This window comes from Grampus griseus, assembly GCF_964374135.1.
Source record: "Grampus griseus genome assembly, chromosome: X".
NCBI lineage: Eukaryota > Metazoa > Chordata > Mammalia > Artiodactyla > Delphinidae > Grampus > Grampus griseus.
This window is the reverse complement of record NC_138999.1, coordinates 40,676,111-40,700,461: the sequence shown is the minus strand read 5'-3', so window position 1 is coordinate 40,700,461 and position 24,351 is coordinate 40,676,111. Positions and strand designations below refer to the sequence as shown.

Sequence of the window (24,351 nt, the reverse complement as noted above, 5' to 3'; positions counted from 1 at the left end):
AAATAAAAAGATTAACTGGGTGAGCTCATCTTGCTTTGTATTTCTAAAAGTATTGTCCGTTAGTAGAAGAATGCAGTATGATCCTGTTCTTAGTCTGTTTCTTTCCCTCACAGAGAGGTTCTGTTCTGGGTGGAAGCTATTCCTCTCCAACTTCATTTAGAACAGAGATTGACAAATTACGGCAGCCCCTGGACCAAATCCAGCCTACTGCTTGTTTTTGTAAATAAAGTTTTATTGGCACACACTCCACTCACTCATTTGCATACTGTCTGTGACTGCTTTCACGCAGAGCTGAGGAGTTGTAACAGCAGTGAACAACTAGCTGCTCATAAAGCCTGAACTATTTACTATCAGGGTCTTTACAGAAAAGTTTTTTGCTGACCCCCTAATTGAGATGCTTGAAAATTTTTAGTTTTAAAATTAGATCTAAAAATCACAGCAACAGATTTTTTTTTTAGATGTTAAAAATGTGCCTTAGGATGAAAAGAAACACTTTAAACCTGGTCTCTGCCTGTGACTTCTCCTGGCCTGCAATCATCTTTAACAGGCTTTGAGTGTTGGCTAGTTGCTAAGATTATTGAGCTCGCTATAGTTTCCTTCATAGTCTTTGTGTTCTTTTGTATGTAGACTAGCTTTTCCCTAAACCATGCAATTGAACTACATCATAACAGAGCAAAACCAAATCTTGTCATTAACAGTGACTCCAGAGTCATTTAATAATATAATTTACAAAAACATCAGATAGAACAATTTAAAAGCAAAAATTTCTTTCAGTTCATTAGGGTTCTCCCACCCCAGGGAGAGAAATTACTTTTTAAAAATCCATTCAAGGGTCGGGGTGAGGGGAGCTATTTGAATTAGAGCTGGATGAGTCAGATTTTAAAAAATACCACCCAGACCTTTTATTTAATATTAAGTAATTTAATCAAGATACACAGGACTGCACTTGAACCTTATTCACATTGATGTTTTTGTCCAGACACCTGCTGATGGGAAATGGTACCAAATCACGTCTCTTCTTTGTTCTGAGAACGCCTTGTTGACATGGCTCCAGCAGAGGCAGGGTCAGGCTGGGAACTAAAGCTCTTCCTATTTTATTGCCATAATTATCCACATTGCACTGTCACTTCCTTACTGGAAACTTCATTTCAACCAATGTGTCAGTCATTATTTAACAGCTCATAATATTCCTGCTCCGCAGAATAGCACAGCAGTTGGTACCAAGTCAAGCCCCAGTCTCTGACAGTGTGATAGACTGCCTCCACAGCATGGCTTCTCCAATGCTGGGACAACGTGCTGAGTGGCCTGGTTCGTGGTGACTGACCTGGAAGGGAAGGAACAAAGGATGTTTGAACTTCAGAACACAGAAATCCACGGAAAGCCTGTTGAACCTTGATGACATAAGCCCTCTTAAATATGAAACCTATAATCTTCCCTACCTAAGCTGCATTATCCAATGCTGTAGACCCATACAGAATCAGTATCATTTCTGCTTGTGACCCAAGAGGTGTTTGGTGAGGATAAAGATGGGGGCACCTCTCTCAGTGTGACTGTGCTTTCTGCAGCTGCTGCTGTGGGGCGCCTGTTGAGAAGAAAACTTTCTGAGACCTGCTGGGTAGAGTGGGGTAAGGGCTGGGACTGCAGCTGTACCTTTAGGCACCGACCATGCAACCATCCACCTTTCACTTGTGTACTGGTTCATATGTGCGAAATAAATCATGCCAACACGATCAGCTGTTCTGTAAAACTGAGGCTGTATATAAGCAACGAGTCCAGCTTCCTACCTCTGTGGGATCTGGGCTTTTTCCATCTTCCATTAAAACACATTGCTGCATCACTTTATGGGAGCGGCAAAGGGTGAACTGACGATGTTCATGCTAGTTCTGCCACCAGTTTCTGGCTTTCTTGTGATCCTTCCTCTGATCCCGGATATGTGCCAGATTTGACATCATTTTCTAATGTAGTAAAACTTGATAGAACTACTGATGCAGCAGAGTTTGGGTAAGGAACACTTTCAAGGTGATTAAAAATGTGCAATAAAGATTCACATTAAGCATTAGACAAGAACTGATTTCATAAATGCCTTGAGGCCTGTCTCATGACCTTTAGCATTCTGTTAGTACTGGTTATTTACATAAAAAAAGAGCCAGCATGTCAAATCTCAGTTGAATTTAGTTTAATAAAAACCGATTTCCAGACAGGCTGACTGTGGTTCCAGGTAAGGTAGAATAGATTCATTGCTCCTTATTCCTCCCACAAAGTGTAACTAAAATTCCCAAATATATTTATAAGATGAAGATAAGACTCTGAAGGATAGAAAAAACAAGCTGGACTGACTAGGGACCTTGGGAGTTGAGGAACAACACAGGTGTGAGTTGCCTGGGTTTTCTTTTTGCCTCCTCAATATCCTAGGATGGATGCTGAAGAATCCAGCAGGCCAGAAATACCAATGGCCATAGACCATAAAAGCCCCATGAAAAGCCTGTTATCTCTAGCCAAAGGGCAGGGAAAGGGTCAGCCTAGAAAGAACCCAAGCACCTCAAAAACAAAATCCCCCCTCCTGTCAGCAGAGGCGTAGGGGAAGCCAGGGCTTCTGGACTACCACCCCCACCTGGCAATAACCAGGTGATGCACCCCTTCTACCAGCACATTGTCAGTGGAGGCCTGCTAAAATAAATAAAATTCAGAGATTCATAATATATGTTCAAATGTATGCCAAATGTTTAGGATATAATAAAAAAAATCACTTGTCAAACCAAGAACCAGGGAGATTTTGACTTGAGTGAGAGAAGACACCTGACAGATGCCAACACTGAAACAACACAGATACTGAAATTATCCAAGAAGGATTTTAAGCTACCATCGTAAAAATACTTCAATTAGCAGTTACACACTTGAAGAAAAAAAAAATTCCTGGCAAAGAAATATAATACAAAAATGAAAGAGGAACCAAATGGAAAATTTAGAACTGTAAAATACAATAACCAAAATTTTAAAAGCTCACTGGATGGGCCAAATTGCAGAATACAGATGACAGTAAAGAATTAGTGAGTCTGAAAATATAACTATAGAAATTACCCAATCTGAACAAAAGAGAGAAAGTAGAGTGAAAAAAGATGAACAGGGCATCAGGGACCTGTGGTACTACAATAAATGATCTAGTGTTCATTTTTTTAAAATCAGAGTTCCAGAAAGAGGGGATAGCGATCGAGGCTGAAAAAGTACTTGAATAAATACGGCTAAAAATTTCCCACATTCGGCAAAAGACCTACAGATTCAAGAGGTTGGGTGAACCCCAACAAAACCCCAAAGAAATCTACACCAAGATACAGCATAATCAAATTTCGGGAAAGTAAAGACAAAGAAAAAATCTTGAAAGCAACTAGAGAGAAATGATGCACTACTTATGGAAACAATGATTTGAATGTCAGTGGATTTCATATCTGAAACCATGGAGGCCAGAAGGAAGTGGCATGACATTTTTCAAGAGCTGAAAGAAAATAACTGTCAACTCAGACTTCTATATTCCATGATAATATCCTTCAGGAATGAATGTGAAATAAAGACATTCTCAGATGAAGGAAACTAAGAGAATTTATTGCCAATAGAACTGCTGTAAAAGAACTGCTAAAGGAAGTTTTTCCAGCAGAAAAGAAAGGATAAAAGAAGGAAACTTGAAACATCATGAAGAATGAACAGAAAGGATAAAATAGAAGTAAATTTAATAGACTATTCTCTTGAGTTTAAAAAATTATGTTTGACAGTTGAGGCAAAAATTATAACATTGTATGATGTAGTTCTCAATATACAGAGAGAAAATATTATAAGAGAATTATAAAGGGCACAGGATAATGGAACCTAAATGGACATAAAGTTTCTACACTTCACTTGAGGTGGTAGTAAAATGTTGAGACCAGTAGGTTGTGATTAGTTACATACGTGTAACCTAAAGAAGCAACTTTTTTGTGCAGCAAAGAAAACCATAAACAAAACGAAAAGACAGCCAACAGAATGGGAGAAAATATTTGCTAATGATGCAACCAACAAGGGATTAATTTCCAAAATATACAAACAGCTCATACAGCTCAATATCAAAAACAAAAACCCAATCAAAAAAGGGGCTGAAGATCTAAATGGACATTTCTCCAAAGAAGACATACAGTGGCCAACAGGCACATGAAAAAATGTTCAACATTGCTAATTATTAGAGAAATGCAAATCAAAACTACAATGAGGTATCACCTCACTCTGGTCAGAATGGCCATCATCAAAAAGTCTACAAATAATAAATGCTGGAGAGGGTGTGGAGGAAAAGGAACCCTCCTACCCTGTTGGTAGGAATGTAAATTGGTACAGTCACTACGTGGAACAGTAGGGAGGTTCCTTAAAAAACTAAAAATAGAACTACCATATGACCCAGCAATTCCACTACTGGGCATATACCCAGAGAAAACCATAATTCAAAAAGACACATGCACCCCAATGTTCATTGTAGCACTATTTACAATAGCCAGGACATGGAAGCAACCTAAATGTCCATCGACAGAGGAATGCATAAATAAGATGTGGTACATATATACAATGGAATATTACTCAGCCATAAAAAGAAATGAAATTTGAGCTATTTGTAGTGAGGTGGATGGACCTAGAGTCTGTACAGAGTGAAGTAAATCAGAAAGAGAAAAACAAAATACTGTATGCTAACACGTATATATGGAATCTAAAAAGAAAAAAAGATGGTTCTGAAGAACACAGGGGCAGGACAGGAATAAAGACACAGACGTAGAGAATGGACTTGAGGACATGGGGAGGGGGAAGGGTAAGCTGGGATGAAGTGAGAGAGTGGCATGGACTTATATTTACTACCAAATGTAAAATAGCTACTGGGAAGCAGTCGCATAGCACAGGGAGATCAGCTGGGTGCTTTGTGGCCACTTAGAGGGGTGGGATAGGGAGGGTGGGAGGGAGACGCAAGAGGGAGGAGATATGGGGATATATGTATATATATATATAGCTGATTCACTTTGTTATAAAGCAGAAACTAACACACCATTGTAAAGCGATTATACTCCAATAAAGATGTTTAAAAAAATCTACGTAAACCAACATCTAACCTCATTATTTATGGTGAAAGACTGAATACTTCCCCCTTAAGATCAGGAAGAACACAAAGGTGTCTGCACTTACCATTCTTATTCAACATAGTGCTAGAAGTTCTAGCCAATGAAATAAGGCAAGAAAAAGAAAAGCCATATTGATTGGAAAGAAAGAAAGAAAACAGTCCTTATTTGTGTTTATATGATTATGTACATAGAAAATCCCAAGGAATACAAAACAAACTCCTAGAACTAATAAGTGAATTCAGCAGATTTGCAGGTACAAGATCAATATTTAAAAATCAACTTTATATATACTAGAAATGAATATCTTAAAACCAAATTTTAAAACTCATGCTATTTATGATCGCTCAAATTAAATACTTAGGTGTAAATCTAACAAAACAATAAAGGACCCGTATGCCAAAAACTACAAAACACCAATAAAAGAAATCAAACAATCTAAATCAATAGAGAGATATAACTATGTTCATGGATTGGAAGACTCAAGTAAAGATGTCATTTTTTCCCCAAATTGATTTATAGTTTTAACAATATTCCTACCAAATTCTATCAATGCCTTTTATACATACAGAGAAGCTTATTCTAAAATTTATATGGAAAGGCAAAAAAACTAGAATAGCTAAAACCTTTCTGGAAAAGAATAGAGTAGGAATAGTCACTCTATTCAATATTAAGCTACATCTAACGACATTAATCACAACAGTGTGATACTGGTGAGGGACAGGCAGTTCTTAGACATGACATCAAATGCACAATCTACAAAAGAAAAAATGATAAATCGGATTTCATCAAAATTTTAAAACTTCTGCTCTGCCAAAGATCTTGTTAGGATGAAAAGACAAGATACAGTCTGAGAGAAAATATCTGCAACCACATATCTGACAAAGGGCTTTTATCTAGAATATACCAATCACTCTCAAAATTCAAGAGTAAAAACCAATCCAGTTAGTAAATGGGCAAAACACCTGAACCAACATTTCACCAAAGAGGAGATATGGATGGCAAATAAGCACACAAAAAGATGTTCAACATCACTAGCCACTAGGAAAATGCAAATGAGTACAATAACATACCACTTCATACCTATTAGGACAGCTAAGATACAACATAGCAACAATACCAAGTGCTGGCGAGGCTGCACAGAAATTTCTCTCTCATACATTGCTGGTGGGAATGTAAAATGGTACAGCCACCCTGAAAAACAGTTTGGTAGTTTCTTATAAAACTAAACATAATATACCACACAAACCAGCAATTCCACTCCTGGGCATTTATCTCAGAGAAATGAAATTTTACGTCCACACAAAAACGTATACCCAAATATGCACTGCAGCTTTATTTGTAATAGTCCAAAACTGGAAACAATCCGAATGCCCTTCAAATGGGTTAATGGTTAAACAAACTGTGGTACTTCCATACCATGGAAAACTACTCAGCAATGAAAAGGAATGAATTATTGATACATGCAACAACCTGGATGGATATCCAGAGAATTACGCTCAATGAAAACAGACAATCTCAAAAGGTCATATATTGTATGATTCCATTTGTATAACAATCTTGAAATAACACAATTACAGAGATGGGGTACAGATTGGTGTTTGCCAGGGAAAGGGGTGGGATGAGGTAGGGTATGCGACTATAAAGGGATAGCACAAGAGTTTCTTTTTGCTGATGGAACAGTTCTGTATCTCGATTGTGGTGATGTTTACGTATATGTGATAAAATCACACAGATCTATGCACACACATACACACAAAATGAGTGCACGTAAAAACTGTTAAAAACTGAATAAGGCCTGTAGATTGTACCAATGTCAATTTCATGGTGTTGATATTGATCTATGTGTAAGATGTGTAACATGTTACCTTTGGGAGAAGCTGGGTGAAGGGTACACTGGACCTCTTTGTACTATTTTTGCAACCTCCCATGAGTCTATAGTTATTTCAAAATAAAATGTTTTCCTCTGTCACTCTTTCTTTGTACAATGCATTCAGCTCTCCATTTGGGTCATTTTAAAGACTGAGAACACTTGGCAGTAACTCAGGATGGCTTTCTGTCAAAAACTAACCAAGTGCTAAATGTTGCCTGATCATATCCCATGTCCTGACAGATGTTTATGGAGATACTATCAGCCCAACCTGTGGACCCATAAGCACTCTTTAAGTCCTTTTATTAAAAACCTTCTTTAAAAAAATTTTAAAAATCTACTTGAAAAGCTGCTTTTTGTAAGTCCAAATTTTCTTTTTATCAAATCACCCAGCAGTACAAGGTGGGACGAAAGGAGAAACAGGTGCCCTCAAAGATCTACTACTGCCTCTGGGGTATTTGAAGAACAATTCTGAAGTCCTGCTAAGCCAGGCTGGGCCCAGGCAGCAACCCCACAAGGCCCTTTCTTCACATCAGAAATGGATTCCTGTTCTTCTGGTTTGGTCTCAGTTCCTGAATGTCACTGCACCAGGGCAGGGATGCTCAAATACCTTCCAGTTCTCACTTCACCTCCAAGTAGACCCTACAAAAACTATCAGTTAATTTCCTCCCATTTTAATTACTTTTGGTTGTGTTTAAAACACTAACATGTCCATGAATTCTTAGTGTGATGATCCCCCAAATTCTTAAGCTCCTTAGATATAGGATTAAGAATTTAATTAACTCCAGACCCCACTCTTCTTAATACTATGGGGCCTGATTCATTTGGAGCAATGAAGTATTCAAGTTTGCATGCATAGTTTAAAAGTGAACGCTCAGGTTATCATCCAGCTACAGTTACCAAGTAGCCAGCTTTGCCCTTTTACAACTGCTAGATGTTTAACAATGTAGAAGTAAATTTTAAGCTACTAAACTTCTTGGTTAAAATTGTTTCCGCTTGTCCAGCGTCTGGGGAGAATGTTTACTACTGCCTGAACCACCTGAAATGGTGTAGACCCTTCTGGTCATTCTGAAGTCAAAACTATTTCAAGACCTATCCTGTATGATAATAGAGAATAGATAATTTTAAAAACTGTCTTGGTGCAATTAATTTCCAGAATTACAGAGATTTCTGTATATTGTTTTGTGAAGCATGTATAAAAGGCTTTTTTTTAATATGTGGCATTGAAGTGTGAAGTCATTCCTTAATGGCTTAATTAATACTCAAATTAATTCACTTGTACTTTTAAAAAATGGATTGTTTACTTAAAGATTCAAAGTCATACTCCCATGAGTTGGGTGTATTTTATCTCCTTTGCTACAGTTCCCCTGAGTACTTAAATGACCAGCCGGGCCCTAACTGCAGCTGGTTGACCTAGTAATAGCCTCATTGCCATCAAAGGGAAACGTCATTCCAGGCTGTGATTCCTGCAGTTGGCTTGGCTGAGGCTCTCCGGGCGGAATAACCCAGGAAGACACACTCTTAGCATTTTAATCAAACTTTTTTCAACGTTTGAAGCTGGGATGGGGGACGAGGAAGAATCAACTTCCTGCCGGCTTTCAAGGTTGAGAACAGAAGATTCGGCCAAATGAACTTGCCTCTTTCAGTGGCCTTCCTGGCCCGTTTCAAGTCAGATACCGATCCCTGGGCGTCCCCCGTGGCTGTGCGAACTGGCATGGGCACCTCCCTCCCCTCCTTGAATTGCACTTGTAGATTTCTACTAGACCCTCTTTCCTTCCAGTTTTCTTGGTTTCGCCTGTCCCTGCGCACACACTTGTGCCAGGTGAGGTGCCCCAGGTTCTCCACCAGAAGCCACTTCACAGATGCTAAAAGTTGGTGCAGGGACCTGGCATCTTGGCTGCGGGAGCTGAGGTTTCCGGGTATTCAGTGGGTCCCGTTATCATGGGGGAATTACTTTCCAGCCTATTGTAACAGCCTTCCTCTCGGACCCGCTGCAGAACAAATGGGCCGAGGACAGGCATTAGCCTCCTTTTCAAGGGCGACGTGTTTTGTGTGTGTGTGGGGGGGTCATCTCCCAATATCCTACTCTGGAACAGTCCCCTTGTGAGTGATGTTACCATCTAAGTTTATGTTAACCTTGGTTAAGCTTTCTTCACCTTCCTGTTTTCACCTCAAATTAGTGAAATGCAGTGCCAAGGAAAACGGAAATAACTGACAAAGTTTGTGACAATAGAGCCATTAAGTTGTCTTTTTTTTTTTTTAAGGGCGCTGCCTAGGGATAATGTTAAAATAATACTTGAAATACCAGAAATGTCAAAGTGCAAGCGTTCCCTCCCTGTGACTCTAAAGCAAAATGGAACAGGAAACATGGAGTTTGCTAATACAACCACACCCCCCAAATAGCCTAGAAATGTACTTGAAGCAGCATACATGTTATAAATCGTTTCCAGACTTTCAATCTGAAAAATGAAGTAGCAGTGGCAGGGGGCACCAGTATCTTTGCATTAGTCAATACTAGTTTCAGTCCTATTTAATACATGAAACAACTCTCCCTTTAGGTGAAAACAGAGACTGAGTTTAAAAGAAAAGTAAGGAACTTCCCTGGCCGTCCAGTGGTTAAGACTTCGCCTTCCAATGCAGGGCGTGTGGGTTCGATCCCTGGTCCGGGAGCTAAGATCCCACGTGCCTTGCCGCCCAAAAACGAAAACATAAAACAGAAGCAATATTGTCACAAATTTAAAGACTTTAAAAATGGTCCACATTCAAAGAAATCTTTAAAAAAAAAAAACCACTAACAAACAAAACTCTTGCCTGGGGAGTAAAGGGGGAAACTAGGGGAGAAGCCACTTGCCTGACCCTGGGCAGCCCATGTCTAGAGCTGAGCTGCATCTCCATCCCTCCCTGCCTCCAGTGGGAGAAGAGGACTCACTTCTCTGCTCCGGAATTCAGAATAAAACCTCATTCCATGGGACTCATTAGTCAAGACCCAGAGTCAGCCAGTGCAAAAACGGAATGGCCATTACATTTCCCCAATAGAAGAGAATAAAATAATAACACGTTTCCAATTTTATCATACCCACGCCCAGCTAAAACTTTCCTAAATTTTTGAGCTCACTTCAGAACAAAAGGAATGCGCTCCAAACCAGTGTTAATAAAACTTGGAAAGACGTGAGTTTGGCTAGTTGACTTTTGTTTTTTCCTTTCATTGAGCTGCTCCAAGATACAATTTTAATTGGTGTACCTACTTGCTTTTGTGAGTAAAGTTGTTCCCAACTCAAATAAAGGAACGGAGTCAGTATTTTATAATATACATTTGACCGCCCACTTGTAGATGTTTGCCAACTACCAAGTGGGGTTGGCAGAGGTTAGTGAGGGCACAGGGTTGGGAAGCTTGGACCTACCATTCAGGCAGCCCTTTGGCCTCTACAGGGGGCCAAATGGAGTGGGGGGCACTAGGGCCACTCCCGATCAGCTTCAGGATTCACAGGTTAGGATGGCTAGTCAGGTTACAGAGCTTGTGTGTCACCCCAAGTCTAGCCCATCACTTCTGGTTCTCTCTCCCTGCGGAGCGAGGCACTGTGTCTGTGCCACCCTTTCCTAGCACTGTGCACAGTCTGGCAGGGATGAAATGGCCCCATGGCCAACAGCAGGTTCACGTTCTCACAGGACACTGGCGAGCCGTACACCAGTCTTCTCCTGGGCCTGTAGGATTGCCAGAGATTGCCATACTTAGGAGCAGGACATGGATTTTTCCTGAGCTCAGAATGATTTCTCCTTCTCTTTGACTGCTGAGAAATAAAAATAAATCTAAAAGGCATTCGATAATGCTGGGAGTTTTGTTGGTCTTCGGTAGGGCTGTGTGTTTATTTTTAGCCAACCATCTCCTTTTTGTAAAATAGTCTCCTTGGCAATTCCCAGCTGGGGGGGATGGGGTGGGGGAGGGGAGTGCACAGAAAGGCAACAAAGTTTAACTTTTTTGTTGTTTGCAGAACCTGAAAAATGTATTGTTTTCCCTTCTCACATCCCTGTTAGCAATATCCTTTATTTAACAGGAAGAGACAGCATCTATTTTATTGCTTCTAAAATCTGTATATTTAACATACGCCAGCTCTAGGCTGTTTGAAAGGAAGTCCTATTTTTAAAACATGATCTTGGTTTTAGTATTTTTGGCTTACTGTTCCCATAAGCTCTCCGAGGCAGTAATGAGTCCTTTTTGGTAATGTCTGGTCTCAGTCATGGGGAAAGTGACCCTCAAAGCCCTGGGACATTTTTTCCTTGATGTTCACTTGATCTGTATGTATGTCAGGACTGCTTCAGCCAGCCTCCCAGTTGTGCTGTTCCAAACTTTCCCCAGTTCATCATCTTTACAAAAGAACTCAGAGTCTCGAGTCCCCACCCGCTCCCCATAGCTTACAAACGCTTCTGTAATGTTCGACTTCAGCCTTTCAGTTAGGCTGCTGTTTCCAGCCTGCTGGTTACTGTGACCAAACCATCTTAATCACACAAGATTAATCTGTCCAAGCTGGCCCTCTAAGCGTTTGGATTTCAGGCCAGATTTGAGGCTTCTTGCTGGCAGGGCCCAGAGACTGCCCCGCATTCTCACAACTCTCCCTGTGCCTTCGGGGCTCCTTCTAACACCTCTGCCTGAAGGTAACACTTAAAAGAAAGGGCTTCCATTCCACGAGTGTAAAACACAAGAGCTATTTGTAATGAGGTGGATAGACCTAGAGTCTGTCATACAGAGTGAAGTAAGTCAGAAAGAGAAAGACAAATACCGTATGCTAACACATATATATGGAATTTAAGAAAAAAAAATGTCATGAAGAACCTAGGGGTAAGACAGGAATAAAGACACAGACCTACGAGAATGGACTTGAGGACACGGGGAGGGGGAAGGGTGAGCTGTGACAAAGCGAGAGAGAGGCATGGACATATATACACTACCAAACGTAAGGTAGATAGCTAGTGGGAAGCAGCCGCATAGCACAGGGAGATCAGCTCGGTGCTTTGTGACCGCCTGGAGGGGTGGGATAGGGAGGGTGGGAGGGAGGGAGATGCAAGAGGGAAGAGATATGGGGATATATGTATATGTATAACTGATTCACTTTGTTACAAAGCAGAAACTAACACACCATTGTAAAGCAATTATACTCTAATAAAGATGTAAAAAAAATAATGATGACAAAAAAAAAAGAAAAAAGAAGAACACAAGTCTACCTCAGTGGCTATTTTTAGAATGTGACTCTATAGCCAAGCCCCCTGCTGCATCCATTTCAGGGGAGGAGAAATTTGCTCACTGCGGTCATCATTGAAGTCAAACGTGGTGGTCGTCTTCCACCACCCCTTAACCCCCCAGATTTCAAAACATTCACTGCCAGCTGCCGTTCCAATGTCTTGTCAGCATCCAGTGGACTGATGGGCTCTGGCTTGGCGCCTGTGGGCTGGGGCAGAGCTGAAGGCTTTCCATTCCCATGCAGACATCACTGAGCTCAGCAACTTTGCTCCGACTGAAACTGCTTCCTGTTCAACTCCCCAGTAGTTCTCCACTTCCCTGTGTTCTTGAACTTGGGCCAGAGCTGTTTCTTAGTCCCTACTGTTCTTATTTTATACTGCACCTGAGCAGAAATGGTTCTTTCAATAGAGCAAGTTCCTCAGGTTCCATTACGAAGTGAGAGGATGAGGGGCCAGGCTTTTTTTCAGTTTCAGTCTTTTCTGTACTGTTTGGACTGAGGAATTTTAAGCCAGCTGCTTATAAATGTTTTTTAAAAGCATCACTCCCAATTATTTATATTACATTAATATTCATGGGAAACAAATCCCTGCCCAGACTAAAAAAGCCTCTTTGAAAATCCTCTGAATCCTGCCTCAACAACTGTAAATGGGCACTTCTGCCCTCCACCCACCCCCAATAAAGAGGGCTCTCAGGACTAGAGAGAAAATGTATAGAGTTCAACCTCATTTAAAATCAGCCTCAGTTCCCCACTGATAGTGTCCCGAAATAGCTGAAGTTCAAGTCACTAGGTACAATCCCCTGCAGCAGTAGTAGGAGAAGTTCAGCTTAATAAGAAGCTTGCTACAATCTGATGTCCTGTGTAAGTGTGGTTTTATAAAGGGATGATCACTTTGATTTCAAGATGTGTCCAGTCCTTCAAAAGAACCACAGAAGTGACACTTTGCAAACCCAGGTGCGTCGAAGAAGGACTAAGGAATGAATTTCATCTTGGCATCTGGTTATCACAGCCTGAGGTGGGAGGCATTTATTCACCGCCTGAGATGAACCGTAGGGTCAGAGAGGGCCAGGGCGCTGGGAGAAAGGGTTTTCCACCTATCACACTAGCCATGCTGAAAAAATAAATAGATAAAATGCTTGTTGTTGAAAGTCTAGGAAGCAGACACTCCAAGAAACAGCTGGTGGGGGCAGATGTTGGTGCAACGTTGAACAACTTAACCTCTCAAAATGTAAAAAAGCCTGTATACCTTTTGCTCTATACCATCACCCTACTACAGAAATTTTTCTTACAGATGTACTTACATGTATGCAAAAGATGCTATTAAAAATGCAGCAATGAAATGTTGGGACTAGGAACTGGTTAAATATGTTACAATACATTCCTACAATGAAATACTAGACAGTCACTGAAAAGAAGATATAGGAACTTTTTGTCTTTTTAGGTTTCATTAGTTTTATCTCTGTAACCTTTAAATCATACCTCACAAATTAGCTTTTGTCACAAGTGGATTTAGAGAAAGCAGAGGACTCGAGTTCACTATTTTCTGAAACACTGACACAGAAAAGGAAAGGAAAGAATTACTTAGAAAAGATTCTTCACAAAAGACCCTCAGAAAAATCCCTAAACAAAAGTGAAATACTTAATCATTAAGTTTAATGCTAATCGGTAAAGGATTTTAAATCAATTCGCTGGCATTAAGTTTCTTGTTTAAGCCCACAAATCTTTCTCTAAACATTACTGACCCTTTGCCAAAGGATAAATGGATGAACTGAGCAGTACCTTATGACACAGCTAGCTGTGGGAACATTCTATAAAAAATGGAAAATAATTTTGTAAGAACATGACGGCAACAATCAGCAGCCAATATTCTCAGAGTTTCCAATTACCAAAAGCATATACAATTTTAGTCTAGAAAAGTAAGTCAATTTTATAAAATTAAGCTTTTTAGATTGAAAAGCATGCCGCTTTAGGGAATTCCCCGGTGGTCCAGTGGTTAGGACTCTGCGCTTCCACTGCAGGGGGCCCAGGTTCGATCCTCGGTGGGGGAACTAAGATTCCGCAAGCCGTACAGCCAAAAAAAAAAAAAAAAAAAGCATCCCACTTTAACTGGCACAAAGATACTGAAAAATAGTCCCTAAAATTCTCACTAAATTTATAGAACGAAAAATATGCCCTTAGTTATTAAATGTAGTCAGTATTGGGACTTCTCAAAAACAGGTGATAGGGCTTCCCTGGTGGCACAGTGTTTGGGAGTCCGCCTGCCAATGTAGGGGACACGGGTTCGAGCCCTGGTCTGGGAAGATCCCACATGCCGAGGAGCAACGAAGCCCGTGCACCACAACTACTGAGCCTGGGTTCTCGAGCCCACGAGCCACAACTACTGAAGCCCGCGGGCCTAGAGCCTGTGCTCTGCAACAAGAGAAGCCACCGCAACAAGAAGCCCGTGCACCTAACGAAGAGTAGACCCCCGCTCGCCGCAACTAGAGAAAGCCCGCGCGCAGCAACAAAGACCCAACTTAGCCAAAAATAAATAAATTTATTTATTTACTTATTAAAAAAAAACCAGGTGATATACGTGCCCTCAGCTGCTGGCCAGGGACTGGTAGATGGGTGGCTGAGAGCGGTGAACGTGCCCCATGGCCATGTTCTCTCCATAGCACAACTTCAAGTACTTATCCAAGATAGTGATTACCTCATCATTTAGAATCTGGGACTTGCGAATTCGAATTCTCTCCACCATCTTCCTCAAAGGCACGGTTTTCATAACCTCATCTTTGCCATCATGTTTCTGGACTTTAAGTAGATGACAGCAGAAATCCAGTACAACAAAGTGCCCCTCCCTGTCACCCAAGAATTGTGGGAATGTGAATTGGTGCAGCCACTATGGAAGATGGGATGGAAGCGCCTCAAAAAGTTAAACATAGAGCCATCATATGATCTAGCAATTCCACTGCTGGGTATTTACCCAACGGAAATGAAAACACTAACTCAAAAAGATACCTGTACCCCCATGGTCACTGCAGCATTATTTACAATAGCCAAGATATGGAAATGCCCTATGTGTTCATCAGTGGATGAATGGATAAAGCAAATGTGGTATATACGTGTACAAGGGACTATTATTCAGCCATAAAAAAAGAATGAAATATCACCACTTGTGACAACATGGATGGACCTTGAGGACATTATGCTAAGTGAAATAAGTCAGAAAGAGAAAGACAAATACTGTATGCTGTCACTTATATGTGGAATCTAGCCCTCCGCCTCCCACCCCAAAACCCATGAACTTGCAGATGCAAAGAACAGACTGGTAGTTGCCAGAGGCACTGGGTGAAGGGGTCAAAAGGTATAAAATCCCAGGTATAAAATAAATACGTCAGGGATATGTAATATACAGCATGGTGACTACAGTTAATAATGCTGTGTGTGTGTGTGTATTATTATTATTTTTTTGGCCGTGCCACACGGCTTGTGGGATCTCAGTTCCTCAACCAGGGATCAAACCCGGGCCCTCAGCAGTGAGAGCACGGAGTCCTAACCACTAGACCGCCAGGGAATTCCCATATATTTTAAAGTTATTAAGAAAGGGGATCTTAAAATTTCTCATCATAAGGAAAACAACTACGTAACTTTGTGTGGTGATGGATAGTAACTAGACTAACTGTGGAGATCTACTGCAATATATACAAAGAGTGAACCATTACGTTGTACACCTGAAAGTAATATAATGTTATGTCAGATCTCAATTTTTAAATTTTAAGGAATTAAAAAGATTTAAGTACCAAAAGCCTACATACTTCTGTTTGAATTTGCATAAAGTATTTCTAGACATATATCACAAGAAACGTAGTGGTTACTTCTATGAAGTGAGCCTGGCAGGTATTTTATATCCTCCTAAACTATTGAACTCTTTTTTCGCCATGTGCTTATATTATTCCTAAAAATTTTTTAACACTAGTTTCAAAATAGAGAGCACCTGATTTTAATCCTCTGGCTGTGTTATCCTTAGCAATTACCCAACCTCTCTGAGCTTGTTTCACCATCCATACAATGGGGATACTACGTACCTCATAAAGCTAAGATGAGGACTAACTCAGACAACATGCACTAAGCTAGTAACACAGTACACAAAATAGGCACTCGATAAATGTCACACACACCCCCACTTAGTGCCAAGAAAACTCGTAAATCCTCTTAATTCAACCTCATCTTCTTACTGGTAGAACACTAAAGCCAAAATGGTTTAGGGACTTGCCAAGGTCAATCATGCAGTAACCAGGAAAGCCAGGCTCTGATGCCTGGGTTCCTGTACCCTAATATAAAACCTGATTTCATATGAGCCAAGGAATGACTCTGCTACTACTCTATGGCCACACCTCAGTTCGCAGGACCAGCCTCCTCCCCTGCTTCACTCACCACATTTGATGAGCTGTGATTTTTCCTAAACACTAAATCCACCATCAACTGAGGGGGTCCTGCCTGGGAAGGCAGCCCCAAGGGGGAGCTCCAAGAATGTCTTGGTCAAAGGCAGCACTAGCCTCACAAGGGGGCAATAATAATTTGGATGTGGATGTGTTTTTAAAAATTGCTCGCACCTTACTGCATCCCTGCCACACACACACACACACACACACACACACACACACACACACACACACACACACACACACACGCCCCATCCTAACTTCTAGCCCTCTGGCTCGAACACAGTACCTACATTAATTTACAATTAGGAATTTTTTTAACATCTTTATTGGAGTATAACTGCTTTACAATGGTGTGTTAGTTTCTGCTTTATAACAAAGTGAAGCAACTATACATATACATACATCCCCATATCTCCTCCCTCTTGCGTCTCCCTCCCACCCTCCCTATTCCACCCCTCTAGGTGGTCACAAAGCACCGGGCTGATCTCCCTGTGCTATGCGGCTGCTTCCCACTAGCTATCTATTTTACATTTGGTAGTGTATATATGGCCATGCCACTCTCTCACTTCGTCCCAGCTTACCCTTCCCGCTCCCCGTGTTCTCAAGTCCATTCTCTACGTCTGTGTCTTTATTCCTGTCCTTACCCTAGGTTCTTCAGAACCTTTTTTTTTTTAAGATTCCATATATTATGTGTTAGCATATGGTATTTGTTTTTCTCTTTCTGACTTACTTCACTCTGTATGACAGACTCTAGGTCCATCCACCTCACGACAAATAACTCAATTTCGTTTCTTTTTATGGCTGAGTAATATTCCATTGTATATATGTGCCACATCTTCTTTATCCATTCATCCGATGCTGGGCACTTAGGTTGTTTCCATCTCCGGGCTATTGTAAATAGAGCTGCAATGAACATTTTGGTACATGACTCTTTTTGAATTATGGTTTTCTCAGGGTATATGCCCAGTAGGGGGATTGCCGGGTCATATGGTAGTTCTATTTTTAGTTTTTTAAGGAACCTCCATACAGTTCTCCATAGTGGCTGTATCAATTTACATTCCCACCAACAGTGCGAGAGGGTTCCCTTTTCTCCACACCCTCTCCAGCATTTATTGTTTCTAGATTTTTTGATGATGGCCATTCTGACTGGTGTGAGGTGATACCTCAGTGTAGTTTTGATTTGCATTTCTCTAATGATGATGTTGAGCATTCTTTCATGTGTTTTTTGGCAATCTGTATATCTTCTTTGGAGAAATGTCTCTTTGGGTATTCCGCCCATTTTTGGATTGGGTTGTTTGTTTTTTGATATTGAGCTGCATAAGCTGCTTGTAAATTTTGAAGATTAATCCTTTGTCAGTTGCTTCATTTGCAAATATTTTCTCCCATTCTGAGGGTTGTCTTTTCGTCTTGTTTATGGTTCCCTTTGCAGTGCAAAAGCTTTGAAGTTTCATTAGGTCCCATTTGTTTATTTTTGTTTTTATTTCCATTTCTCTAGGAGATGGGTCAAAAAGGATCTTGCTGTGATTTATGTCATAGAGTGTTCTGCCTATGTCTTCCTCCAAGAGTTTGATAGTGTCTGGCCTTACATTTAGGTCTTTAATCCATTGGGAGTTTATTTCTGTGCATGGTGTTAGGGAGTGTTCTAGCTTCATTCTTTTACTACAATTAGGGATTTGAACAAATTTTGTTGAATGAGAAATTCTAGGTAGGAACAATGTTTAACAAAGCCTATTCTTTAGCAGTACAGACTACTGTTTAAGCAAGAGATTTCCCTTTCAGTGATTTTTATACATAAGCCATTTGGCTTTACTAAAATCGAATGACTTTCAAAATGCTTTGTTAGGGATTTGGTGATGGCTGCTCATTTCCTTTTGTTTGGATGGTTTCCTTAGAAAGAACACTTTCTGATTGTTGGGGTTTCGGTTACGCACTTACCTCCCTTCCTAATTTCAATCAGAGGGTCCATCTATCTTGTGAAGAACAAAGACCAAGATGTCTTAAATGCCTAATGAAATGAAATCTTGGGTCCTACCAAGGGCAGAGGTCAAACGGATACCTGCTGAAAAGGATAGGACAGCACATGAGTCTGTTCAGAATGGTAGTGGATAGTGTACCATGATGGATTAGAGATAAGGAGATACAGACAACGAAGCATTTGAAGGAATGTGAGAGGGTGATAAATGGAGCCGTGAATAATTTAAGACGTTTCCATATTAACACCCTACAGCTGCTTGGTATTTCACAGCTCCAAGTTCTTTCACATAAATGACTATGGCAGACAGTTCGCTGCTCATCAACTTTAGTCTGCATCCTCATCCTGTTCCAGTGGCAAGGGCTCAGCCCAGGGGATGAAGCATGACGGGTCCAGGTAGGTGGCTCTCAACTTTGGCTGCACTGGGGGATTATACAGTAATTATATAACTGGATCCCACCCCAGACCAATTAAATCAGAATCTCTGAGGATGGAGTATTTTTAATATTGACATAAGAAAAAAAAAGCTCCTCAGGTGACTGTAATGTTCAGCCAGGGCCGAGAACGCACTGGTCTAAGCCAATCATGACAACCCCCTTCCCTTTCACCAATTACTGGGCTAGGGCAGAACACGTGACCCAGTTCTAGCTGGTGAGACATAAAAGGAAGTCGACTGGGGTAGGGGTTTCTGGGGATGGCTTTATAACCAGATTGGAGGAAAGAGAGATACATGAGGGAAAACGCTACCCCTTAGTAACCACCTTCCTTCCTTTCTTCATTTTCACAACCCTGTGTCGTTGGGTGAGGAAGTGATGCTTCTTGTTGAGGCTACCATCTTGTGACAGTGGGAAGATAAGTTGGTGAACGAAAGCCAAGAAGATGGAAAGGGCCTGGGGTCCTCGGTGACTTGGTTTGGTGCTGCGGTCCCCACCCAGCCCTGAAAAAAGCGCACTGACTCCCTCCCTGCCAAATCCTGGCTGTCAGGTCTGGAGCATCCAGAAGTCGCTCAGGTTAATTCACGTGCAGTCCCTCTTCACTGCTGAGCCAAGGGTGCCCCAAGGGTGCTCAGGTGCCCCGAGCGAAGGACAGCCATGAGGAGGACGGCTATAGAGTCAGGGGCTCTCCCGTGTAGGTGCTGTTGGCAGCGCTCAGAGATATTTTATTGGTTTGTTCAGTGTTTGTTAGTAATAAAGCTAAGTGTGGTTCTCACCCTAGAGTAGCCACTATGCCTGGCTGCAGTGCCAAAAGGGTGCCAGGGGACGGTAAAGGGGGGGGCAGGTGAGGGTGTGTTATAATGGAGAGATTCTGAGCTCTGGGGTCTAACACTCAGCTCAGCAGCCCAGCAGCCCAGGTGTGACTTTGGGCAAGGTACCTGACTTCTCTGAATCTCTGATTTCTCATCTGTAAAACTGATAATATGTCATGATGAAAGAAATGTTCACATATGGAGGTATGGGGAAGCCATTCTGGCTTATACATGATTTAACCCGAATGTGATGCTAACTAAAACAGCCTGTTTGTGGCCTAATCAAACGTACACGGTACTTCTACTTTAATTATTAAAGAAAAGGGCGCATTGACCAGAAGTAAAGAATGTCTGTGTTAAAAATAAAGATTAAATGCCTTCCTTCCTGGGACGCTCATGCTGGTACTCCTTCAATGATAAGACTCCCTTCCCAGGTGCTGAGGACATACTGGCTCGCGGTGTATGTGCTGATCTGTTTTGTTTTGTTTTGTTTGTCTGTTTGTTTTTGGAAACCTTGAAGGAACGGATCCCTGAGTTGCTTAGTGTTCTTTGTTCTGACAAGATGTAAAACTGGTCTGAAAACCAAGCTTCTCTGGAGCAGTTCCTCAGAGTTATCTGACTGTCTTCCGGTCTTCGGGGCTATAGTCTTCAGTTTGGCTCAAATGAAACTCTTTCCTATTCTTATTATAGATTGTTTATTGCTTATTTTCATCGACAGTCACAGTAATGATATATCCACAATGCCTAACTCAACACATCGCACCTGAGGATCCATCCCCTTCCCATTCCTAGAGTGGAGTGTGACAGACTTTTGGAAACTCATCAGTTGGTTGGTAACATTACCTTTCTCGGAACCAGCATTTTGATAAATCCACTAGTTGGTGGTGACATGGTAAGTGGTCGATAATTCCAGCAGAAATGTGGGAGGAAGAGCTCAGTCACCAGAGTATGAAAGAGCCTAAAGCTTGTTCCCAGATGTCCCTGCAGCCCTGCAAAGGAAGCCCCATTGGCTCTTCCAAACAGCAGCACTGATGTCTGGCCCCATAGTCACTGTCACGTGCACAGACTCTAACCTCCTAGAGGATGAAGACTGTGTCCTCTAACCCTCCTCTCTATTCACTTTCTTACCTCACCCCAGTCAGTGCCAAATGTTAGTAAAAATGAAAAAAAAAAAGAGTCAGAGTTTCTGGGAGATTGTCAATTCTTAAAACCATAAAATGCTGCAGCCATTTGTCCTCGAGAGGCGTTCCCTCAGACCGGTGAAGGAGGATTGGAGACCCATTATGTTACATCTGTAAATACAGGATTAGCAGATGAAAGGATGTTTTTGTTAAAATGTGACAAGTCACCCTGTTCCTTTTACCTTCACTCTGGAAATCAGGAAAGAACACAGACTTCCTAAGCAATTACAGAAACTAAGAAAACGACTTGATCACTAGGAGGAAAATCAGCTTCCGAAATCACTCTGAAACCCTGGCTCTATTCACAACAACAAAATCCATCTTCATTAACGTCTTCGACTATTGTCCTCAGGGCTTCATCCCAGAGGAATACTGAATTACACTATAAACTAATGAATGGAAACTTAAGTCATTTCCGCCCACCCGGCACTGCTTTTCCTCCTCTGGACTGCACAGTGCAGAAGGCTGCACTCTTCCAGCTCACACAAAGTTTGGGAAATCGCATTCCCATGCCACTAACTAGACTCCTGAGGTCAACATCACGTAGAACAAACTTCCCTCATCCCAATGAACAGGCCATAGACCGACCCAGACACTGAACACATTTTGAGATCATTTAAGCCCCATTTTGGCATCTTAGGATACCTTAGGATATATGCTTTACAGAGAAAGAAAAAAATGGGAGGGGGGCAGAAAGGGAATGTCTTTTCACAAAGCTCCTTCAGCAGTCACAGCCAAAGCTGCTACTGCCGATCCAAGGTTCCATCTCTCAAGTGGATCGGGCAGAGTGAGGGATGCCCAGCCCTGAGGTTCTGTCTGCACTAGAGGAAGCAGACCAGGCAGCTTTTGTGACCTGATGTGAATGGAATATGGTCAAATATCCTGGGAGCGCCAGCCATTGGGGGCGGAGGTGGGAGGTGGGGGGAGCCACCCCTCGAGCCAGGGGAAAGCAAAGTCCATTCCACGCCAGTATACCAGAGCCTGAGGCACACACATGTGCAAAAGCTGTTGCAAGAGAGGCCTATGACTATATGTTTGGTAAATCTGAAAGAACGCCTCGGAGTCTGCACACGTCAGAGAGGCAGAGGCAGAGAAATATGAAACAGATTAGGGGTAGGTAGGATAAGAGTCAATAACTTTCCCCCAAATTTTTGCTTTTGGTTTTCCCTGTGCCTGCAAACACTGCTGCAAAAGGTTTCCCCACAGGACCTAGTGGCATCAAGATAAAGTCATAATCATGGACCTCATATGGTCCCCGAAATCCTGTACTTTTCATGTCAATTCCCAGTCTCAAGTTTCATTGTGACTTTCAAACCTTCTCTACTCTGCTCAGACCCGTGATATCCCTCTTCCCTCTCCTTCCCCCATTCCTCATTCTCCACAGACGATCCTACCTTTTACTTCATAGGGGAAACTGGTAGTGTGGAGACCTGCGTTCCGCCTTAGCCATAATTAACCTCTCGCTTCTCTGGGTCTTCCTCTGAGAAGGCAGGGGGCTATGCTAGAGATCCCAATGACTCTCCCAAATGCTCCCAGCTGGACTTCCCCTACCGCTCGGATCTATTTTCATCGGGTGAGATCGATCTGAGACGGCATCCCTCCCCTCCCCCTGAAGGCTGATCCAAGTCCCAAGACCCTTTCCTGACCCTACCCTGCCGGGGGCCACCTTACCCGGATCCGTCCCGGGCGCGCGGGAGCGGGGCTACGTGGCGCCTTCGGCCCCCGTCTCCGGCGGCGTCTCCTCGTCCTCGGACGGCTCGGCGTTGCCGTCTTCCCAGCTGCGAGGGTAAGCCAGCAGGCGCATGGCTGGGGCGCATGCAGCCTCCACCTGGCGCACCTGCTCTCGGCTCAGGCGCTCGCGCCAGGCGTGCACGGCCTCGCGGGCATCGCGCGCCGACAGGTGGAAGGGCCGGTCCGCGCCGTAGGCCGCGCCGCGCGTCATGTTGAGCGCGAAGGCGTCGAGCGCGGCGAGCGCGCGCAGCCCGGCGAAGCGCTGCAGGCGGCGCAGCTGGGCGCGCGGCTGCCGCACCAGGTCCTCGTAGCGCAGCCTCAGGTAGCGGCGCCGTAGCCAGGCTGGCGCGCCGCGCGCGAACAGCAGGTCGCGCAACCAGGCTTCGCAGATCACCTCGAGCGCGCCGGTCAGGAAGAAGTCGGCGCGCGGGGCGGCGGGTAGTGCGCGGGACGGGCCCCCAGGTCGAGCGCCCATGCCGTGCGCCAGCAGCACGCGGTGGAAGCGGTCGCCCCTCTGGCGGGTGCGCAGCACTTGGATGCTCTCGCGCAGCAGCCCCTGCCGAGACTTGAGGCGCGAGTTGTGCACGGCCCGCGGGTCGCGGAAAAGCTGCACCACCTTCAGGTTGAGGCCGGGGTCGCGCAGCAGGGGCACCAGCACGCCCAGGTCGAGGAGGCGCACGTCCTTGATGACCACCACCGGATACTTGCGGCACTCGGCCTCTAGGGCGCGGAGAGCCACGGGTGGGCAGCTGCGCTCGCAGGCGGCGTCCTCGACGAGGCCGACCTCGGCGCGGGCCCGGGGCGCGCCGGGGCACAGCGGCGGCGAGCAGATGACCTTGTTGGTCCGCCAGCGAAAGAGGGCGGCCGTGGTGAGATTGGCCGCGTCTGGGGCGCGCGCGGCGGAATCCCCCGGCGGCGCGTACAGCTGCAGCACCGAGAAGTCGCAGCGGAAGAGCGAGCGCAGCATGTCGCGCAGCGCGCCCTGCAGGCTCTCGGCGTCTCCCGGATACAGCGCCTGCCACAGATGCCACATGGGCTCATACAAGTAGAAAACGTCCGGGTGCTGGTTAAAGAGCTCGCCCAGGAACGACGAGCCCGTGCGCCAGGTGGCGTGCACATAGATGTGTTGCTTTTCGCGAGACGCCGCCTCCCCGACGGCGCCGTTGAGGTTGCCCCGGGACCTGGGGTACCGGCCCGCGTCCTCCTCCGTGGCGGGCCGCTCCTCGGCGCCCTGCTCGCGCTCGCCCGCCGCCGCCGCCTCCAGGCTCCACACTCCCAGGCTGCGCTGCAGGCCCGGGCAGTGCCCAGCGCCCTTGTCCCCGTCGCGGCCGCCGTCCAGGACAGAGGGGACGAGCAGCAGCACCAGCGTGTACAGCACCAACAGCAGCGCGAACTTGCAGTACTCTCGGCGGCGCCGCCGCCGCCGGCCCTTCATCGTTCACTGAACCCCTCCAGAGCGGGTGGGGCGCCCTTCCTCTCCCTTTCCTCGGAAATCCCGTCCCGAGTGCGCTCCTCCGGCCTCTTGGAGCCCCTCTGCGCCGGGAGGAGCGGAGTCACTAGGGCTGTGCATCCA

General features: G+C 43.9%; 1 protein-coding gene across 1 annotated transcript; it reads right to left on the bottom strand.

Moving 5' to 3' along the window:
* Nucleotides 1-703: 703 nt before the first annotated feature.
* Nucleotides 704-24,351, bottom strand: CHST7 (carbohydrate sulfotransferase 7). Its single transcript, XM_082681859.1, has 2 exons — nucleotides 22,719-24,351; nucleotides 704-1,324 (listed from the first exon to the last, which is right to left on the bottom strand). Exon 1 carries the CDS (start codon nucleotides 24,211-24,213, stop codon nucleotides 22,750-22,752), a length of 1,464 nt encoding a protein of 487 aa, XP_082537985.1. The 5' UTR covers nucleotides 24,214-24,351; the 3' UTR covers nucleotides 704-1,324; nucleotides 22,719-22,749.

What these genes read in the sequence shown, in the direction of transcription:
- CHST7 (XM_082681859.1), bottom strand. Translation starts at nt 24,213, where the DNA reads ATGAAGGGCCGGCGGCGGCGGCGCCGCCGAGAGTACTGCAAGTTCGCG.